The sequence below is a fragment of the Thermobia domestica genome, chromosome 10 (genome assembly GCF_964235325.1).
Source record: "Thermobia domestica chromosome 10, izTheDome1.hap1.1, whole genome shotgun sequence".
NCBI lineage: Eukaryota > Metazoa > Arthropoda > Insecta > Zygentoma > Lepismatidae > Thermobia > Thermobia domestica.
In genome coordinates, this window is record NC_137463.1 from 88,420,574 (window position 1) to 88,444,402 (window position 23,829).

General features: G+C 37.3%; 1 protein-coding gene across 5 annotated transcripts in view; it reads right to left on the reverse strand.

Moving 5' to 3' along the window:
- The window catches only part of Pex19 (peroxisomal biogenesis factor 19), a 51,362-nt gene that overhangs the window by 12,448 nt on the left and 15,085 nt on the right, over positions 1 to 23,829 (reverse strand). For all 5 annotated transcript variants that reach the window (XM_081728206.1, XM_081728207.1, XM_081728208.1 and 2 more), the window contains exons 3-7: positions 20,232 to 20,318; positions 12,941 to 13,120; positions 11,541 to 11,707; positions 7,843 to 8,004; positions 4,794 to 4,970 (exon numbers count right to left, since the gene is read on the reverse strand). In XM_081728206.1, coding sequence (XP_081584332.1) covers positions 4,794 to 4,970; positions 7,843 to 8,004; positions 11,541 to 11,707; positions 12,941 to 13,120; positions 20,232 to 20,318 — 773 coding nt within the window. The remainder of the gene's footprint in view (positions 1 to 4,793; positions 4,971 to 7,842; positions 8,005 to 11,540; positions 11,708 to 12,940; positions 13,121 to 20,231; positions 20,319 to 23,829) is intronic.

Sequence of the window (23,829 nt, forward strand, 5' to 3'; positions counted from 1 at the left end):
AGCCCTGACATAATAAAGAAACTAAGTCTACCTGATGGATAAAAATAAGAAATTATATAAAATGCAATGAGCTGATCAGTACAGTACTGTATAACTATTTTTAGGCCATCCTGTATATTATTATTAACTTATTTCTGGCATTTAATAATAACTAGCTGAAATACTCAGTTTTCGCATGGGTCAGATAAAATATCTATGTGAACAAACTGAACAATGAAACGAGAAGATATCGGTAATTTTCTACTACTTTTACATATCCCGGTAAACGCCCCCTGAGACCCCCTGGTTCGAAATTTAAAAGAACGCCTCTCGCCCCAGGCGATTTGGCTGTATTAGGAAGTCAACGCCTCTGGAAGAATCACCATTCATCTCAGCGACCGTGAAAACTAAGGATCTGACACTAATATAGGTCATTTTGGAATATTTTTATATATTTCGGTACCCCACCTCCCGGATGACCACGACCCGCATACAAGGGTAGCCGATTTTGAAAGTCATTGCTAATGGAAGCGTCACCATTGATTTCAGCGACCGTGAAAACTATGGATTTGACACTAATATCGGCCATTTTGGATTATTTTACGTCTCGGTAACCCCTCTCCCCCGGTGACCCCGGCCTGCAAACAATGGTAGCTGATTTTGAAAGTCATCGCTAATGGAAGTGTCACCATTGATTTCAGCGACCGCGATAACTATGAATTCAATACAAATATCGGTCATTTTCTAATATTTTTACATGTCTCGGTAAACGCCCCTGAGACTGGTTCGAATTTAAAAAAAAAAAAAAAAAAAAAAAAAAAAAACCGCTTCTTCCTGGTCTGGGGCCTGGATAAAGGTATCCGTGACCAAAATTTAGTAACTTACGGTCAACTCGTCTAATTCCCAGGCCCCACACAGACACAGAAACCCGTATTTCTTACGCACAACAGATAGAGCAACACAGAGCTTTTTTTTTAACATAGCACAGCCTTCATTCGCTTAGAACGTTGCTATGTTGCTTCCACCCAGTTAAGCCTACTAAGTGCCGGAGGCATTAGGCACGACGTAAACACATCTGTTATATCTCTCTCTTCTATCGAAGTAATGGTTTTCTGCCACTGATTCTGCATTCAAAGAATAAGCTCCATCTCATCCGTTAACTCTATATTTAAGCCAGAAGTTGTTCAAATTAGCTATTTCCGGTTCTAACATTTAACCCATAGATGAAAACGGCAACATACAGGGAGAAGATGTTTTTTCGTAAACGATTTTGTGTGTATAAGCAACATATCATGGTCATCCACAATACAGTACTAAAATTGAAAATGGTTTAAGTTTATTAATACTTCCGGTTTCAATACCAGTTTTGGCTTTTATCGTCATAGTATGAAACGGTAACATAGCGAGAACTGACTTTTGAAAACGAGTTACCATCTAGAGAACATCATGAGTATCCAAAATACTCTACTAAAACCATAAATGGTTGAAATTTACTATTACTTCCAGTTTCAATTTCCGATTTCCGTCTAATAGAAATAGAAAATGCTTCAAGATGTGGTCTTTTGCAATTAATTCAGTGTTCAAAGAATAGATTTTATTTCCCCCGTTAACCTTCTACTCAAACCGGAATTGCTTCAACTTAGCCATTTCCGGTTTCAACGTTTGTCGATATACAAAGAAAATGATAACGTATAGTGAGAAGCGGTTTCTGCAAACGATTTAGAATGTAAAGACAACATATCATTACTATCTACAACACACTACCAAATTCGGCTGTAGTTAGAATTTACTATAACTTCTGGTTTCAATAATGGTTTCAACGTTTATCTCTATAGAACGAAAACGGCAACAGATACCGAGAAGCAGTTTTAGGCAAACGATTCAGCCTCTCAACAAACATATCGTTACTATCCATATAACTCTACCAAAACTGGAAATTGTTCATATTTACTAGTACTTCCGGTTCCAATACTGATGTCCGTAGAGCAAAAATGGTAAAAGATATTAAAAAGTGTTTTTTTGCAATCGTTTCATTGTCTTAAGAATAGCCTTCTTAGCTTCTTACTAGCATGGATGACTGACGAAGCAATGAAAGTATTTTAGCGTTTTCTTTTCACGGATAATAAGAAATTATTCAAATGTTACTACATTGATCCTTTGCGTATTGCACACTCATAAAATATGGCTATACATTCATTCGTATGTATGTATGTATGTATCTGTATCTATATCTATCTATCTATCTATCTACCTATATCTATCTATCTATCTATCTATCTATCTATATCTATCTATCTATCTATCTATCTATCTATCTATCTATCTATATATATATATATATATATATATATATATATATATATATATATATATATATATATATATATATATAACTATGTTCATATTCTCGGAAGCATCAAAAATGCAAATACATATTGGATGGAAGGACGGGTGGTACTTTATTCTTGTTAAAATTAGTATAAGGTCAATGTGAATACTCCAAAAAGCATTCTTGTCAAAAGTTAATACTAGGAAAAAGAATAGCAAAAAGCTATTTTCACTCTAAGCATTACTTATGTTATTTCTTTTGTCACCGTTTTATTTATCTGCTGCTGTATCTAGCAAAAATGTTCAGAAACCTCAATAAAAGCCTTTTCTAATACGAAAAGTGTTTAAATGTTTGAAGACTGTAAATAACGTTGTTTCGTACATCTTTGCACTATAGTCAACGGTGTGAATAGTAAGATAGCATGGTCAACGGGCCAATTTTAGTATGTGCATATGTAATTCAAAAAATAAGTGTCCTATAATTTTGTGTATTTAAATAGTTCATACAGTAGTTTCATTGATTTAAAAAAACTTCGATTCAGTCTAAGAAGCCATTTACACACTGGAATAATTAATAAATTATCATCAACAATGGAAAGGAAATAAAAAGAGGTCAGCCAATGATTATAGATAGTGTATATCTGGGGAAACTGACATATTTTCAATGTGCTTGGTTATACGATTAAATACTGCATCATTCAACCTTCTCTTGTACATTACAGGTAATGGGGACTAAAGGTACCGAGAAGCAGTGCGGTCGTAAACATTGTGCTGATAAGGTGAATGAACAATACCGTATGTCACACAACTGCGTTTCAAAGAGGTCTACTTGTTGGTGTCTCCCTGGGGCATATGTGACCACAATAGTGACTAAGTTTCCGGTGTAACACAACGCACATTATTGAAATTCATGATACTATAAAGAGTGCACTATAGAACAGGATCTGCCAAGCACAACAGTGTCAACAAAACTACGCTGCAGAGTACGAAACACGAGGTGCAGAAGTGGAAACGATGACTGCGAAAGAGATCGCGAAAGTAAAAGAGCAAATAAACTCTTCAGTTTCAATCAGAACAGTGAGAGTGAACTTCATGAAATGGGTATTCATGGATGTGTTGCTGTTGAGAACTCACTCGTAACAGACTAGAATGCTCAAAGGCGACGTACTTAGCTCAACGACCACGGAACTTGGAAGTTGGAGGGATGAAAATGCGTACCTTGGTTGAACGAGTCGACTTTTAGCCTCTTCCCACTACTGGACTTAAGTCTGTATGGAGAACATCGAGTCGATTACACGATGCGGACTGTTCCCCTAACTGTCACACACAACAACTCTTCTTGTCATGAAGCGTATCAAGCAATTTTAGGTATCCACGTCCGGTGCGATCCGGGTGGCGATGCTATATTCCAGGAAAATAATGCTACCGCACGCCTTGTCCAAGCGTGGTTTACGCGACACGCTGACAAGATTTTGCACTTCTCCTGGTCCATCCATTCACCAGACCTCAACATCATTGAGCATGTTTAAGCTACTTTGGAAAAGGGGGGTTCACTTCGATTTCCACGACCATTGTCTCTACCTTAGCTGCAGCATGTGCTGTTTGAAGAATGGCTTTAAGTTCCACTAACCTAAATTCAAACCATATTGAGTGCTAAAGGTGGACAACGAAGTTCTTATTACAGGCATTCCACTACTTTATCAATTATCTGTATATCTGGAGGTACAATACCGCGAGTTGCCTGGGATAACCGAATATACCTATCAGGATGACCAGTTCAGGGTTCTGAAATTCTCAATTAGGAAAACAAGATCGCTACCCTTTAGCTCATTCCCGTTAGATAATGTTAATTTAACAATGTTTACAATACAAGTAAGATATTACTCATTTGAAAACTTCCTATTTATTTCTACTGATTATAGTCGTTCTTGTACAGTCAGGGACAAAATTTATCTTGTGAATACGAGTGGAAATACACAATGTCAGAGTTTTACGGTTGGATCGTACGGAAAATCACATTCTTTTTAATTTACCGAAAACTGTACTCAAATTGCTTTTCCACTCTGAAGTTATTTACGAAACTAATTTCATCAAACGGAAAGAACTTTTGTCGCTGACTATACATCGTATAGGTGACTGGTTCTTGTGACTGAGCATGGAAAGAGGAAATGCAGTTTAACTAATAAAGATTAGTTAGTACAAATCAGCAGATTTTTGTTATAACAATATCTACACATAAAGAAGTGACAGAATAAAATCTGAGCATTATTACAAGTCAACCTAGTCTTTCCTACTTCCAGTCTCTTCGAGTAGAGTAACTTTACTCTATTAACCTTTCTTACTACCTCTTTTAAGGATATTAAAAATTAAAAATAAAAATGTTGCTGAAAAATACAAGACTCTTTGCAAGAAGTCACAATAAAAATTAATAAAAATATTATACAGGAGTATATGAATTATGGAATAGTGAAAAATATATACATTACCTTTTGCATTAAATCTAGTATTTTGCTAAACCTCTGCTTCTTCACGTCTTCAGAATCTGTTTCTCTTTCTGCTCCTAATTCTACACATACTTGTTCCATTAATTTAAACTGCTGAACATATCTGTTGTAATCTTCTTCCGTTACTGAACCCTTATTATCATCTAGCCACTTTGGATACTGAAAATAAAAATTACCTAAATCTCTAAGAAAAACTACTTAAATACCAGAATGTTCAACTTTAAATTATTACAACAGACGAGTTATTTGGAAAATATGATTCTTATTACTAGCTTGTTCCTTTGAAACAAAATTCTCTCAAATGGAACGAAGGCTATCTCAGTAACAACGGTTGTTTTAATATTGTGGGAGGTCATGATATCACGCTGCAGATTAAGAATTGCTGTAACAGTGTGTCAGTTGTGTGATTTACTTTGTTTATTTAACGAATTAGTCCGTTCTTCAGATGCATAAAACCTGATTCAACATATGATCCAACCACCTGAGCTCCCAAAGAAAATTTAACTCGAGTCTTCCGAGGCGCAGAAATGCTAATCATTTAGCTGAGAGCAATCTTACACAATGAGAAAAGAAGCATGAGATGTGAACAAAAGTTACCAAGTGCACATTAAGCGAACATAGAGGACTGCAAAACATGTCCCAATTTGTCACACTGAGACTAATATAGGAATGTGGACTCAACTCCGATTTGTAAATGAAATGGTGATTTTAGTGGTGATATTAGGAGCAACCAATAAAGCTTATTCGCAGATGTCAAAAGACTGTTCGACCGTTGAGACTGCAGTCTTAATGCTGAAGATCATCATGTCTAGTCTATCTCACTCTTGGAATATGTTTACAAAGTAGGATCAATCTCACACAAGGAGGGCAATTTAGTATTTATCAATATGTCGCGAAGAATTACTAACACTGCGAGGATGCGATCAGGCAGCAGACGTCACTTGAAACCCATGCTGATGGGTGCATTGGCAAAAACTTCAAATGCAGTGACTGCTGTGTGTGTACACAACTCAAATACACAGCCTGTTCTGCACCGTCTTAAATCACGTTTAAAAAAGGACAAAATAGCGATCCTGGGAGAAATGAATAGGAATACTTCAAGGCTTTGTGTGAAGCATCTGGCAACGATGTGTTTCCATATCGGTCAGTAAATTTCATAGTGATGCGAAATGACAGCGCATTTATCCTGTACAGATCATTTATCTACTTCTGATAACCAGATAAGACATTTCAATTTGGTTCTACGGTTGAAAGAACACCTCAGGGACATCAGGTGCCCTGATGGTCCGTTTGTGCTTCAAGCAGTCTCTCGTGTAATTGCTGATCAACACAGGACTATATAGCAGGCGACATTCATCGACTGGAACAGATTTTGCACCAAGTTCAGAATTTTGTCGGTGATTACATTGAAGGGATGCAATGAAATCTGCATACGAGTTCGTATACAGAGGTTGTTCAGCCTACGTTTGGCCGATTTCGTTCCTTCCCCCTCCCGGGCAGAATGGACTCACACGACCTGGCTCGTGGCGTCCTGCAGTGTTGTGCTTTGGCCTCCTGGGAACGGAGTTGTTTTTCCGCGCGGATGATAATAACGCACAAAACAGTACCATTGTTGTGAGTGTTGTGTTAAATTTGTTTCCAAGTGTGTGGGTTTCCACTCTGTGACCAAAATGCCGCCCAAACTAAGCCGGTTTTGGGAAGGCTATGTTGCGGCTGTTTATGACGCCCACTTTAGTGTTTCTGTCATTAGAAAACAGTGCAAAAAGAATGGTTGCAACATCAGTTTAAGTGGAGTAAAAAATGTTATTAAAAACTACAACGGCAACGAAGCTCCACCATTTGGATCACCAACGAAGTTGCCTAGGAAGCGGGAATGCACCAAGGCCACCTCCACCATGTAGAGAAAACTTCGCAAAATGGCAATGCAAGAAAATCCGCCAACACAAAGGTGTATGGCTAATCGTCTTGACGTGTCTTTGGGGACTGTAAGCCAGACGTTACACCATCAACTCAAGCTGGAAAAAGTCATGAAAGCTCGCGGCCATCTTCTCACGGATGCACATCAAAAGGAACGAAAGTGTAACGCCCGGAAGCTGTACGAACGGCATTTGGCAAAACAAAGATAGATGTACGTCGTAACGCTCGATGAAGCATGGATTTACCTTTCCGACTGCGGCAAACCGAGAGCCATCATGTACCGAGAGAAAGGCGCCAAGAACTTCAGAAAGTGGGTCCGTGTCTGTAAAGAATCCTTTCCAAAAGGGTTCATGGTCGTTACTGGCTACTGTTACCGAGGTAAACTGAAGATTCGTAGGGTGGCGAAGAAATGCAAAATAAATTCGCAGTCTTTTCAGGAGCAGATCATGCGGCCGATCTACGAGCATGAGATTCCAACAATGTACGAAAATGACGCCAATCTGGTGCGCATTCACATGGACAAGGCCTCATAACATACCTCACGATCGTCCCTCGCATTCTACAGGGAGATGGAGGCGGCAAGTGGTATACAGGTGATACCTTTGAATGAGGTACCTGTTAAATTTTCAGATGCAAGTCCTATGGACTATTGTGGATTTGGATTGCTGAAGCGGGCTTTGGAAAAACGGCGTGTGACAACTGTGGTAGGATTTTGGAAAGTTGTGCAAAAGGAATGGGACAAGATCCTCCCAGTTCTTCAGAGAAGCCTATTACGCTGTCAGGCTATTGTTAGGAACCAAGGGAAACACATCGAGCACTTACAAACCTGGCGCCATGGATTCTTCTAAATTTTTAGGTAAGTCGAAATTGGCCAAATGTAGACTGAACAACCTCTGTATTTGTTGTATTGCCTATATTGCCATTTTTTTTTTTTTTTTTAATTTCAAATCTTTGCATGTATAATAAACAACACTACTGAGCATTGAAAATCAATGTTTCATTTGGAGTTTTTTTTTTTTAATCTTTACTACAGACCTTACTTAACTAGGATATTTTAGCAGGGAATATATATGTAATAGCTACTGTTAAATATATAAAACAACATAATACTTACCTTTTCTACAATATCTTTGAGTGCGGGTAAAAGTATATCTTTGGAGAGAAGACTCTGCATCATCTGCTGCATAAATGGCAGGAATTCATTATCAAGGGCTGCATCATTACCGAAACCCATGTTGTTAAACATACTCATAACATCATCTTCAGATATCGGATTCTACAAACACAGAGAGAGAAGATTTTAAGATTTGCTACAAGCAATGAGGTGTCTGTTACAACTGAACTTCAATTACAAAATAGTGTCTAACAATTATCAGTACCTAGTTGTTATCAAGAAATTACACTACGAATCTATAAAGATGAGATTCGTTATTTTTTATACATATATCCTTGTTCATAAAGTTCAACATACCTTTTTAGCTCTCTTGTCAAACCATTAGTACGGCATTTTATATTTAGATATGACCTTTTAAAATTATTTTTCCCTATCTTAGAATAACAATATACATCTATCTCGTGTTAACCTTGTCTGGAAGCGAAATTAAATAAAATAATATTTTTATAACACTTCGCTGAGAAATAAAGAATAAAATTTATTTAAAATGCTACACATTTCAAATCTGATTTTTAAAAAAATATAATATCATGATCATTGCCTGTAAATTTGTTTAACGTGCACAAAAACATTAGAAAAATGCAAAAGTTACTTAATTTTCGAGAGGCTCATGGGTCTCCCTTCGATGATATTTTAAGAAAAGCATTGACATTAGGTAACGAAATTTAATACAGAAACCCTAAATTATACGATGAGAGAAATCAATACTATTACATTTGAATTCTTATTGATTGGTTCTTGTTGTTGGGAAACGAAAAACAGAACTGAAGATCTTCACCGCCATATGATATAACTCCTCCATTCAATCACATGATATAACTCCTCCATTCAATCACACGATATAACTCCTCCATTCAATCACACAATACAACTCCTCCATTCAATCACACGAGACAAGCTGCATACAACACGTTAACATTGATATCAATTATGTGTCGTACTATAGCCTGCATAATAGTATTTTAGTTCACGCATTAAAAGTTACCTAAAAATTATTTATATGTTTTTGAACATTGCATGCTAGTCTTCGATAGGAAAAAAAGTAGAAGTATGTGGAAAGAAGATATCTGTTTAGTCTGAGAATCTCTTCACTCTTCAGAGTTTCACGTTCTTTCATTATTTAATTTCTTGCATCTCAAGAGATAAGAAACGAATTATATGTGTTCACTGTAATCAGTTTCCAAAAAAATTATCATTCCCTTATGGTAAGTCCGGATCACATTCAATTGGACTTCCATATATAGTTCGGAAGTGGCTATGAACAATAAAACGGAATTATGAACAATTAAACGGAATTACAAATCCGTATCAATTTAGTGCAAGTAAGTGCAGACGAATTCTACCTAAAACAAGTGCACACTAATATGGACTTGGATTATTTTTTGGCCTTAGAATAGTTCTGATGCGAAGTGGCGTTGAGTCATGGAGTTGGTGAATGGTAGCACATTGGAATACTACACCATTTTACATGCACTACATCATTCAGTTTCCTGAGAAAGGATGGAGGCGGAAATCTGAGTCAGATTCGTATCTCCACAACGGACTACAGCTGTTCAATTATTTTCCAAGTCCGGCGATGGACGGGATAGGGGAGTACTTCAGCTTTATCCTGATGTTCCTGATAATCCATGGATTAATAGTTACTGATTATTGGGTACTGGTTTAATAGTATTTGAATGAATATTTTGAGTATGTTGTTTTGCACCGAAAAAGCCTTTTCGATTATCATATTTTTGTCACCTGGCAGCAATTTCGAGTGCAAGTGATGAGCTCCATCTATAAGCGCTTATAGTTGTGCTGAAATGTACCCTGGGAGGAACAAAAATTTACTGGTCCGCTAGTGTGGTTATGTAGGGCATTATTATAGCCTAGTTATTCAATTATTATATGAATTAGGATTATTATGTATAATATCTACGAGGGATATTTAAGAGATTAAATATACGGAAGTTAGAAAAGTTGAATAAGCCTCGCTGGAGCTACTTGGCCTGCTTGAAATATGTATTGCATTAATACGGCAGAAAATTACGTAAGTAATTCCTTTTCGTTTAACTTTCTTTTGTCTTACTATAAGGCTAGTCATGTCCATATTTGTTTAAAATACTTTCTGTAATTGTCAGTAGCTCTTTCTGGCTTCATTACCAGGCATGGTGTGACGAGTTAGAACATGATAGCTACTTAGGAGCAGAATAGTAAATACATTTGGTTGGTTAATCATTTGAAAATTAAACCGGATCAAAATCGTTGTTCGATTTAGTAACTAAATATATCATTTTGTTGAATTGTTATATATAATTCTTGTTGAGCGAATATTTACAGTTAAATATACTGTTTGTTCAATTTAAATTGGCTGGTAGTCTCGAGTATTATTTAACAAAATTTCTATCCTACTATTAATGTTGAGGTACAGTAATTGGTTTTCAGTAGCGACTACATGTGAAGATTACCCATCCTTTTCCATATTCAGTGTGATATTACATATCGCTAAAATTAAGTAGAGGGAATGGGTTTTGCATTCTCCTCTCCCACCCATATGGATGCGCAACTTTCCGAAGCTTTAGTCCAAAGAACAAAAGTGAAATTAATCAAAATCGAAAGTGACGTAACGAATGTATGTTTACAGGCTCCAGCTGTGTAAATGAGCGTATTGTTATTCTGGAATATGATGTCATTGCTGGAAACAACACCTGGACCATAGGATGCACTACAGGCATAATCCCAAGCAAAAAAGTGACCGGTAAGTGACAGTACAGGACTTACTTGAAACCAGAATACTGAACCCTATAGCATCACAGAACCATCGCCATGTTTCACAGTTGGCCAAAAACCCTGAGGAGATCATACACTTCTTACTTTGGGCGTCCGCCACAACAAACACGGTTCACGATGATTCATTCGAATATATCACACGTTTCCAATCATCAGCGGTCTACGTTGCATGTTCGCGGCACTACTGGCGTCGTGCTAAAACGTTAAGATCCCTTATCGCTATGGCATAAAAGACAAGAAGACGAAAGGGGAGATGTTTGCTCTCTTTGGTCGTTATATAGCTCGACAAGTTTTTACTCTATTTTGACAATAATTATCAAGAAACTAAAACAAGCCAAACAAACAAAGAAAAATGTAGTTACAACAGTATTGCATTCTATACCACATACACATACACTACGATGTTAATTAATAGTGTTTGTTTTCCTTTAAAAGATGAAGTAATAATGTAAGCAATTTAAAGTGTCTTATGTAAAAAATTTACGCGGGTGAATTTCGGTGTTGATTGGTTTCACGTTTCTCAATTTACGTATGTATATTTTTAAAATGAAGATAATTTTATTACTGTTAGCTTTACGTAAACTGCAACAAATGTCGAAACAATTATTTTCATTATTAACTTTTCTGTTCCACTATAAACCTGTGAATACACGAGAAGTGAGTGCTCATCGAAATACACTTTTTCTTAAGTTCAGACCTATTGCTTTCAGTTCTTTTCGTAAAAGATTTTCAATTTGATTTTCATTTCTTTTATTTTCTATGATCATGGAGAAAACGAAAAAAATGTCAATCAACGGTTTTCTATTAAGGCAGTTTCCAAACCCGTTAAGAAAACTGTTACTTTGAAAAAGGAAATATGCCTTTCTCACCCCAAGTCCTTGAGCATTTTCAGATAAATTCTTAAGTGTTTGCGCAATGGCAGATGAAATATCGCTATCGCCTGCTTCTTCTACAACTGCTTTTGCAGTAGCTTCTGCAATTTTTTGAAAACTTGCTCCTAATTCCTCAGGATTAAGTGCTTCATTACCTCCAACGCCTAAAAAAGAAGAAGAAAAAAGATAATTTACTTTTCAATGAAAGATAATTTGTGAAGAAGAATGAGCACAATATATGAAAAGTGGGAAGTCAACTGACTGCAAGTATTGTCATAGTTGGTAATTATTTATTTGCACATGATCATATCTCTAAAGCTGGTACTCTTGAAGATCAACACATTGTTTTCTTTTGGAAAACCTTTGGGTTACACAGTATTACCATTTAAGGCTCTTTACTAAGTCATTTCCACTTCTTTGAATTTTAGAGAATATCAAAAGTGTAGAAAGTACGTAAGTCATGTAGTATCTAGAAAATATCATTATATGAACTAATAATTATTCTCAAGGTCTTTTGTATAGTGTAGAAATTTGGGTGTACCAGCAATTATAATGTCATAAACAATGCACCCAAATTTCTGGTCAATAAGAAAAGCTTTGGAAACAGTTATTTAATAGCGTTATGTAGATACTACCTGGCTTATTTTCTACATTTTTGAACTTATTCATTATCTTTAAGTTGTTCATTAACATTAATAGAAATGAGGGTGGGCTTAGGAAGAGTCTTAAGGAGAAGCAAATTACTGAAAAAATTAATACATTCGTTCTCACAGGAAACCGCCTTAGAACTGAGATAAATTTTAGAAGAGAGACTTAAAGAAAGATATCATTAGGCTATTATTGTGCAAGAAAGCACTGCTATCGATAATGAAACAGAACACAATGCACTTTTTTTTTTTTTTTTTTTTTTTTGAAGTACACAGAACAAGCTTCTATATTTTTAAAATCATAAGTTCTTTCCTCGGAATTAAACAAGAAAACAAGATTCACAGGTAATAATCAGATTATATATATATATATATCAAAGGTAATAAAATCTAAAACACAATGACAAGCAAACTTTTAAAAGGGAAGAAATCCAATTGTTGGAATTACTTCGACTATGGAAGTTTTTCAAAATTGTCTCACTATGATAACTTCGTCCAAATTTTATCACCTTTCTGTCTGTCTGTTTTGTATTTAAGAAAAGTTGCAAGGTGAGTTATTTAGTTTTGATGTTAACATGCCTAAGTTAAAAATACACCGTCAGTAAAATAATGAACACATCACCTGAGAGAATAAAAGAGAAAACGTTCCATGTTTGATTCTATCTCAAAAGTTCAGACAACCATTTTATTTGTAAGTATAACATGAATAATTTTACCTTTGAGAAAATTAGAACATTAAATATAGCATACCTTGCGCCAACAATGACCTCATGTTCTGTTCAAATTCAGTTGTTGCTTGCTTAATAAATTCTTCTGTCCACGAAGAATCCACTACCTCACTATCACTTGATGTTTTAGCACTAACTTCCTGTTTTTCTTTGCTTTTCTTTTGTTGTCTAGGAAGCGGTTTACTGAAGTCCTCAAGAGCATCTGAAAACAGAGAAACAAGATTTTTATATATAAGAGTTGTTTGATTAATAAGTTGGCTGAGTCTGTGATTTCGGTGCATATAGAAACAAGGAAAAATCGATTGGGTTAATTGTTACACTTTCCTCTTGCCCATGGTTAGTCATCTGTTTTACTCTCAGATCCTTCAAACGTGAACGAGTGCAGTGATGGATTCGTGCGGATATGTCAAATGATGTGTGACTGAGTTTCTGTGCGTAACCAGAAGGATTTTTGTCGGTCAAATTTGGTGTAAGGGACGAACTTTGCAGAGTAAACTTGTCACGTGTAAGGCCGTTAGATGCAAAAGATGGATCGAAATGAATGGGATTGTGTTACAATATCGTCAATCACATAGATGTTCATTTTACTTCGACCTCACTCACCCTCGCCCTCGCAGTAGCAGTTGGCCCTCGCCCTCGCGAATGGAATTGTCCATCGCCCTCGCGCGCCCTCATCCTCGCTGTCGAAACTTGTCCTCGCCCTCGCGCAACCTCACTCACGCCATCGAAGCTTGTCCTCGCCCTCGCTGCCGAAACTTGTCCTCGCCCTCGCGCACCCTCACCATCGAAGCTTGTCCTCGCCCTCGCGCACCCTCACCCTCGCTGTCGAAGCTTCTCCCCGCCCTCGCACACCCTCGCCCTTTTCGTCGAAGCTTGCCCTCGCGCACCCTCACCCTCGCCATCGAAGCTTGTCCTCGCCCTCGCGATAGGAGTTGCCCATTATTCTCGCTCGCCCTCGCCTTCGTGCTCAAAACTTTTCCTCGCCCTCAAAAATTTGAGGGCGAGGGTAATTGAGGGTGAGGAGGCCTCGAGAGGGCCTCCTTCGTGAGGATCAGAGCATCAATTATTCAACCTATTTGTTGAATTATTTCCTTATCGACAGTGGCGGATCCAGGGGGGCGATCGCTCCCCCCCAGAAGAGGAAACTTCTTTATTTTATATATACAAATAAAACGCATCCCAGAGTTTGGAGCTCTTAAAAGTAGCTCTAAGTAGCAGTATTACAACCCACCACCCCCACCAGAAGTCCGTCCTGGATCCGCCCTTGCTTAACATACGTCCTAAAGAAAGGAAACTAAACATATCATCGTATAACTTACTGTGGAACACCTAAAATAGAACAACTGTTACAATGGAGATCTCGGTCGATAGTGACGTTTACATCATTTATCAACAGTATCCAATGCCTTTACTTCAAAATGTTCCTTGAACTACGATGCAAGCATAAGTATTCAGCCAGACAAGGGCGGCTCTCGAGGGTGAGGGTGAAATCGAGGTTTGATGAGTGGCGGTAGAGTGACTGCCGCGGACTATCTGTCAGAATTTGACAGTCAATACGTTAGCCATCCCTGATGTATGTAGCGTAACTGAGGAATTTGAACAAATTCAAAGGGAAAAATCTAAAGAGCTTAATTTTGAAACTCCGTCAGCAAACAAATAAAATACTTCAGAACGCTCATTTTCATTCTATGAACCTTAAAACATACAAAAACTTTATATTTCCAAATGAAACTATATAGCGACATTAATGGGTCATTTCAAAAGAGTGGGGGGTAACTGTCCACCTTTGCCCCCCTAATCGCCGCCCATGCTATGATGTGTGGCACATTTGTGCGAAATTAATAATAATATGATTAAACTGTTTACCCTCAACAAAATCCTGCTCGTTTTGCTGAAGTGGCTTTTCCTAAGTTTTATATGTTTCATATATCCTACAGTTTTTTTCAGCCCTTTGTTTTAATTTGTCCAAATTTATATTTCTCCTTTTACCACACAATCGTTCAATACTTGCATTATAATATTTACAATCAGTATATCATCCTGTAACGTATTTTATTCTTAATAAAAATCATTGAACATACAAACCCTATCTCACTGGCTTGCACGCGAATCTTTGGTGCATGGGGTCCTGGGGACAATTCCGAGTGGGAGAACATTGAAGGACAGTGGATAGAATTCCGCGTTAAACCTATAGGTCCACCTCTCATATAGCCTCGCCGACGAAAGAGGACGCTAAACGGCAATCAGTCAACAGTTGCAAATTTCGGCTGCATAAACAACTTATGTCTTGTGGAACTTATTAAATTTATTTTGTTAAAGCAGCTCTTTTAACAAAATTTCAGTATTAACGTGTCAGATATTTCTATTTAAGGACAAGAAAAAAACATATTATTTATTTTGTAACTAAATGATAGCTCTACCCACGTAGATTATAGAAGCAGAAACAATGAAAATCGATACAATAGTGACTGGCATTATTTTAACAAATATCGATTCAGATAATAGCTTGGGCTGTCACAAAACTATGAAAAGTTAAAAATTCCGATTAATTGTAACAACTCCATCAGTGGTGGACATTAGAGGAGGATGTATGCTATTAATTAGCCCATTTCATGGGCATCCAAACTCACGAGCCCAACGCTCGCTAGCTCGGCATTCGCGCTCAACCGCTCTCGGGTTCAATAATTAAGCGCTACCCCGAGCGCCAATGAAATAAGTCAGCGCGAGTCCAACTGAGGGAAGTAAGCCCGAGCATGATTCCCAAAGGAATAAATGAGCGAGAGCCCAGTTGAAAAAAATGAGGCCGAGTCCGAGAGAGTCCAGAGCAAAATGGCTATCTATGAACCAAAGTCATTCCATCAAGTCTTTCTCCATCTGATCTACTGCATTCTGATGGTTCTATCATTGATTGTGTTTCTTCAGATATCAGCGCTCTTGTCATTTACTGCTGAATGACGTGAGTGACTGTCTGTCTGTCTACCAACACTCTTTAAACATGACAGTGTAGTAGACACTTCTTATCTAAAACGTCTCCAACACAGGGAGGGCAACAATGAGGCACACTTACTTCTTAATGTAGCGCTATTTCTACCCGGAAACTTTCATGGGAAAAATCAAATATTATTCTTATTTGCATTATTAATTTTAATAATTACGTACGTACACACGAAAAATTGTCTACTGCAATTAATTGAAATGAAAAATACGATTAATAAATAACCTTGCTATGACACTAACTTTTCATCTAGGGGACATGGAGATGATATTTTAAATTTTGCCTCTCTCCAAAAGAGGTCAAACAGCTAACTCCAAAACAGTTGCTTTTAAGGAAGTTTGTCCTCCTCCCTCGCTCCCGCAGTAACACTTGGCCCTCACCCTCGTTCACCCTCGCCCTTTTCATCGAAGCTTGTCCTCGCCCTCGCGCATCCTCACCCTCGCTGCCGAAACTTGTCCTCGCCCTCGCGCACCCTCGCCCTCTTCGTCGAAGCTTTTCCTCGCCCTCGTGCACCCTCACCCTCGCCATCGAAGCTTGTTCTCGCCCTCGCGGCCAAAACTTGTCCTCGCCCCTCACCATCGAAGCTTGTCCTCGTCCTCGCGCACCCTCACCCTCTTCGTCGAAGCTTTTCCTCGCCCTCGCGCACCCTCACCCTCGCCATCGAAGCTTGTCCTCGCCCTCGCGGCCAAAACTTGTCCTCGCCCTCGTACACCCTCACCCTCGCCATCGAAGCTTGTCCTCGCCCTCGCGCACCCTCGCCCTCACGGCCAAAACTTGTCCTCGCCCTCGCGCACCCTCGCCCTCGCGTCACTGTGGGCGAGGGAACTTGAGGGTGAGGATGCCCTCGAGAGGGCCACCCTCGCGAGGGTGAACATCTCTGGTCAATCAACTGTGCAGTTTATTAATGAGACGACTGGAATAAGTATGGAACGTATTCATTATATTATCACAGAAAAATTAGGTTATCTGAAGGTTGCTGCAGCTTGAGTAGAGCAAGGAGCAAAAGAACACATATATGGGTATGTACTTGCAAATAGTAACATCACCACCACTCACGAAATCGCAGACCTACCCCCAGTGCTAGAAACGTCATGTTGATTCTCTCTTTTTTTAAATCTTCGTAGACCTATCCTCATCCATTGCTTGCCAAAAGGTGCAATTCGCTACTATGTTTGATGAGGAAGATTACAAACACTCGACCTGGAATGATGTCTAGAGATATAGTCCTTGTGCACGACAATGCAAAGCCACACAGCAGCTGACAACTTGACAAAAAAAGAGTTCGGCTAGGAGGTACCACCTGATAAAGTTTCGACTTTCCACCTGTTTTCACGTGTTAGGCCCAATGAAGAGGCCCTACAAGAAAAAGCGCTTTGCGTCTATGTCGAAGTGAAAACTAACTCAAATCAAAAATTTACACAGGAAGATCCATAAACTTACAGCCACAGATTTCCCAGAAGGGTATGGCAATAAATAAATAAATAAAAAATTAAAGAAATATTTAAGAAAAAATAATAGAAAAAATTGGTATCATTTCAGTGAAAACTGGTAATTCACACGAGAAAAACAGGAAACAAGTAAAATGTTAACTATGAAGAGATGCATATCATTTACGAAAGTATTTCGTAATACCAATATGTTTTTTTCTAATCATATTATTATAACTTTCGTTTCTGTAACAATAACCTTCCTTTCTCGTTTTATTAAGAGGGAAATCCTTTTGATCTTCAATTTTTTACAGCCAATAATTCCATGTCTTGAATTCAGTTCTTACTTAATGATTCCCTTTTAACAGCATGAGAAAGGTTTCAGTTTAATGTCCCATGATTAAGTCCCTTAGGCTAACGGAGACAATGATGATAAAGGCAAGTGAATGATAATGGAAGAATTGGTGAAATGAGAATGTGGGAGCAAACGGAAGTATCTCGAAAAAATCCAATGGATATGATGTTGTGCATAGCAAACTTACTTGGCCGAGGATCGAACCAGCGACTCCACACATCAGAGGTAAGCGCTCTATCACTGAGCCACTATGCACCCTTTAACAACATGAAAACAAAAAGTTTTTAAAATAAATTAAGTTACAATATGATTAAAAAAAACTAATTAAATATTTCTGCTGATAGCATACTTCACTTGTAGTTCAACTTTTCCGTATTTTTTTTATTTCTACTTACTTTCTTGATTTGCCAGCTTTCATAAATGTTAGTGTGTTATCAAATTTCTTTACGATTTCTGCTTAAATATTATAGCATTTATGATGCCTATAGCTGGACAGAAGGAAATAATATAGTCTCAAGTTTTTTCCATGTCGGAGATTTTAAGGTGTTCCAATATATTACACAATATTAATTCTCTACATATCTTATAAAAACACTGCTCTTAAAATTTATTCAAATATTTATTACTGGAATGATTTCCCCTTATTATACGAATAGTAATTCTGTCTGACTACTCGATTGCATTGGAGTTTAGTGTCCCTTCTGAGTACTCAACTAATGAAGAGTACACTGTTCGCATGGTTTGACAATAAGCTTCCAGGACCGATGCTCATACTCTATAACGCTAATGAAAGAAAATTATTGTCAGTGAGATTAACGCTGTGATATTTTTCTTTTGCAAGACATGCAAGCCTGTATTACGCAAGAGCCACAGGGACGCATATTCCCTTAACCTCAGGACAACCTGAATCACCTGACTATTCAAGCAACAGAAAACGACCTGACTGCGAAGCTGAATTTTGAAATTATGATTAGTGTATCTGCTAGTACCACAGCAAGAACATTTTCCTTCTGAAAGTGCAGATATTTTGACCTTGTATCGTAGAGACAAAATATATTTTATATTTTGTGTTGTTTTTGCTTACGCGTATCTGAATAGGAAGAAATAAAGGGGATAAAGTGAAATATGTTGGGCCATGAGGCGTAAAGTACTTTAAATACGGAGCTGAAGACATGCGAAGATTTGGTAATGAGAACATTTGTGTCCCTCTAAACATCGGTCATCGTAGATACTCGGGTTCCCATTGCCATGGAACAACGTGAACATTAAATTTTGATTTAAGTCTACAGAAATCGGCAACAGAGACCTATAAGTTTATCACAGCTGTTTACCACGAGAATGTTGGATGTACTTGAATGTACGCCCGATTTCATGATTGATGTGAAGACACTTCTGGTCCGTTAACCAGTCGTTAAGAGCATAATGTGGTGCATGGTCGCCACCTGCTGCAGTCAGACGGTCTGAATGATGCAAATTGTATTACACATCAAATACGAAACGATTCGGTAGATCCTGAAATAAGATTTGGGAGAAAAAATTATAAGAGGTTTGTGGCTCGTTCTTTGACTGAAAAGCAAGATGCTCAGAGTCGAATGCTTTCCGCAGTTGATTAACTACGTGGAATGGGATCTCATTACTGGATAACATCGTCACAAGCGACTAAACCTGGTGCTATCAATATAACAATTTATGACAACGGAAACCAGAGTGTCTACGATGACCGATGTTTAGAACGGACAGATGCTCTCTTTATAAAATCTTCAAACTCTTGCAACAGAAGAATATGATAGCATTAGTCTCACATGCTAAATAATGTTCTATCTTTAGCAGTTATACAGTACTAGAATCGGTCCTGGAATATTATGATTCATGCCTTGTAGTAACACAATATCTTAGTTTTACATTCTTACTGCTCAAGTCCTTTAAAACTGCTGATAGCTTAATAAATACAGGGTGCGTCAGAAAAATGTATACATACTTTGAACCGTCATAAAAACCGTATTTCCCGTCCTACAAGGTTGAATTTCTGGGAGAAAGTAATGTTATCTTTCTTCAATAGGTGGCAGCAGAATTGTTGCTCTAGCTACTCAACCCAGTTAGTGGCAAGGAAGTAACTGTAAGATGGCGGACGTACGTTTGAACTTTAAAACGCGGAAGCAGGTAATTAAGTGGTACAGGAAGTTCGAGAATGTTGCTGCGGTTCAAAGATCAAGGTACAAACGTAAATCACGTAACTTAGACACACTTTGGAATGAGATTCAAGTGGTGTGCGCTGAAATCGCACTGGACACGTTGGTACGATGTATGGTGACTCGTACTCAGAAAGATATTGATGCTGAAGGCCGCCATTTTGAACAGTAATGACATTTGCGTGAGAAAGTGCATTTGTGCTTCAAATTGGACTTTATATATAACTTTTATCCATAACTGAAAATAATTTGTTCACTGCGTTCAGTTTCCAACTATTACTTAGTTTAGTAAACATGATATGTTGAGAAATATGGCTTAAAGTTTTCGCTGAATAAGTAATTCTTACCATCAAGCAATTCATCCAGTTCCTTATCACAATCGTTTGTCACTGTCTCTGATGCTTTAACGGTATTGTCTTTTCCTGAGGCAGCATCTGCGAAAATAAAAGAAAATAAATATGTAGAATATGATATCCTATATAACTGTTAGTACAATTTCAAAAGTAATGGAACCATTTCAGCATGCACTTACGAAACAGTTATAGTTGGTATTTATTTTGAGTTTAGCATCCCATTTAATCAAGGCTACATGAAACATGGAATCTGAATGACATGAGCTCTCAACCGTGAATTCAACCGGGTCTCTTGCGCCTTCGCTAACTATTTGCCCACGACGGAGCTCAAGTGGTCATTCATTATTTTGAGTTTTACAACAATGAATATTCAAGTACTTAGCGTCGCAATGATACGAATAGTAACACTAAAGTTCTTTTTCATATTCTCACGATTTAATTTATATTATGAGAGACAGTCAAGTGAAAACAAGCCATACGCCAAAAGCTACTATTAAACATTTATTACCTCAAAAATATTTTCCACAACTGTTAATACAGTGATCCAACTGGGAAATAAGACGGTCAACCCCCTCCATAAATGTCTACGAACGTTTCTCTTCAGCTCTCTAAACATGTGGAAATCACCATGTGGAGATATCGGATCGCAGGATATTGAAAAATTCCCTACCTAAATCACAAACATCAGGAATAATAACACGATATCGTTTTGCACTGATACACGTCTCTCTTGAAATCTCCAACGCTACCCCAGTACACGTGAACTTGACATGTTTTGCTATGGAACAAGGTGGCCCAATGGTAGAGGGCTTACCTCTGGTGCATGAGGTGCTTGGTTCTATCCCCGGTCAAGTAAGCTTGTGGTGGACAACATCGTGTCCGTGGGTTTTCTCGGGATACTTCCGTTTCCCCTCCATCCTCATTCCACCAATTCTTCTATAAACATTCATTTGCCTTAATCATCGTCTCCCTTGGCCTAACGGGCACAATCGCGAGACGTTAAACTGAAAGATTTCATCTTCATTTCATGTTTTTCTGTACACAAACATTGTCGACTACGAATTTCATGTCTTCCAAGTCTTTAAGAAGTTAAAAAGCGCATACCGCCTCTCTTTTCTTTCTGAATTGGTTAAATATGTACAGCGCGTACCTGAGTTGCAGCACACTTAACGCACGATTGGTGTGCGTGTGCGAGTTGGCTATGTGCCCACAAGATGTTAGTGTCTGTACCAAACGCCAGTGTGATCAATTTACACAGTGGCAGTAATGCGTTGTAACATGTTTTCGCCTGACTGCTCCTCTTACAATATAGAAAATGAAAACTCAAAAAGTTTTTGATGTCCTGTCTCTGGCTTATGGTTCCGGTGCGCAACAACAACGGTACCCAATCGCTATCCTTAAGTTTTGTAGCCGGTAGACATACTAAAAGTTTTCTTTCTATTCTTTGTGAACTTCGGTTATTAGATTTCGAATTCAATACACAATTATTTATTACAAAAATATCCATTTAGTTTTCAATAATATTATCTTAGATTTCCCCGACTGCTTTATTTATTTATTTGGTTTGAAATTATTTGTAGCCTAACGTTTCTTTTTAATACTGAAACTATATAGAATGTTGACATATAGCATAACCTGAAATCCACATGTTTACATTCACCGCGATCTCACTATATAAAAATTATTTATACATCAAATATTTTTAAAAAGCACACCTTTATCCATATATCAAAATATCGCATTAAAATTCAGAACTTATCTATGTGAGTTAAGGGTTTTACTACCTGACGTAAGTGTCTGAGTGTATAAAACTGTAGGCACTCTGTATTAATCAATATTTTTGGCTAAAAAATATTACTTTATAATTATTACATTGTCTTTTAAATCTGTTTAATCATGTCATTTTTCTTCTCGGTAACCACATCGAGAATCGTAAATTACTTTTTTATAATATGATTTTGCATGCTTGAGAGTGCTAAGTTTCTTATTTTATTTTATTTTTTTTTTTAAATAACGCGACAGTTGATGGTCTGCTTTAATTAACGTAGGCCATATATGGCTCCAACAATAGTAGGCTTGAATTATAGGCAATAATTTCGTCAGAATGAGTTTCCTCGTGGCATAGTTAGTTAGTAGATGTGCTTAACATTTTTGCCTTTGGTACAAACGACGGATTTATTTCAAGTGGGAATGCCTCTGGTCTGGAACCAGTGTTAAGCTATAGATCCATATCTCATATAGCCTCAGTGTTGAAAAAAAAATACGAAGTTTAAACTAATAAAACAGGGTGTCTACTGGAATACCAGAAAGTAAATTCATGACTTTTTCATGACTTTTCATGACCTTTTTGTTCAAATTTTCATGACCATGGCGATAAAAATTTACCATTAGTAATAATAAACCCCTACCATCAGTGGTGCATCGGTTAAGATGAAGATCACATTATGTTCTTATTTGTCTAATGTACATAATGTCGATTAGCTGACAACTAATTTTAAAATGCAAGAGCAATTTAAAAGGCAGTAAACAAATTTTTAATTGCGGTTCAAGTATGGGTTTAAGGCTTACCAGGTTCTATAGATTTAAAAAAATCTTGTGAACAGTCCCGTTACATTCACCTAGGTTTTTTATCTGCATTTTATGTACTCTGAATTCTAAATTTATAATTTTCGTTTACAAGAAAAGACTGATTACGTAAATATACAATTCTTTTCCATCGTGTCATATTTGAAATTAGCGTACATAAACATACTGATAAGACCTACTGAATTTGTTCATAATGGAACCTTCATCCTGGATGGGGTCTGATGCCTTCTTTCTTCTCTTTTTTCAAGGGTACTTTTACAAATATTTTTTTTCTCACGGTCTGCATACTAGTATCACATCAAAACTTAAAAAAAGTGAACACAAAAATGGACATCTTGATTGAATATCACATAATTAAAGATCATAGTGAGTTTAGTAAAAAACATTTCATAAAGCTTTATATGTAAAAAATTATATTAGCTTACATAGAGTGGATACTTTCATATACTTTTAAGCTAGTCATATACTTTTAAGCTCTTTCCAAAGTATTCATAATTTTAGGGGTCGCTGAGATAAATAGTAACATTTTAATCCAATTCAACTTCAAGGTCATACTCCTCTCTCTAGGAGTGAGGTTGGGAGGGGGGCGAGATTTTAAAAGTAATCAAAAACGACCGATATTAGTGTTAAATTCATAGTTTTCGAGGTCTCTGAGTTTAACGATATCAGTTTTCATGATGTTCAAGTTCATCGTCACCCCTTGGGGTGGGGGTAGGAGAGGATGACTTTTTCAGATAAGATAGCTAATTAGTAACTACTGTAATTAGAGCGAATTAAAAACATTAACATATTTTCTCGTGCTTGCACGGAACTATGCGGGTTGCTAGTCTTAAATATCACTTATTGTGAATCTTAAAGAATCAAATTCTGCTGCCTTGTGCTCGAGCACAGAATAGCACTTACCTAAATACGGGCCTGCTCTTACCAGTGAATCACTCTATACTGTATTTGAAGTTTTAATTCTGAGTATAATTATCCATCTAGCAGAAATTTGTCTGAAATTAAG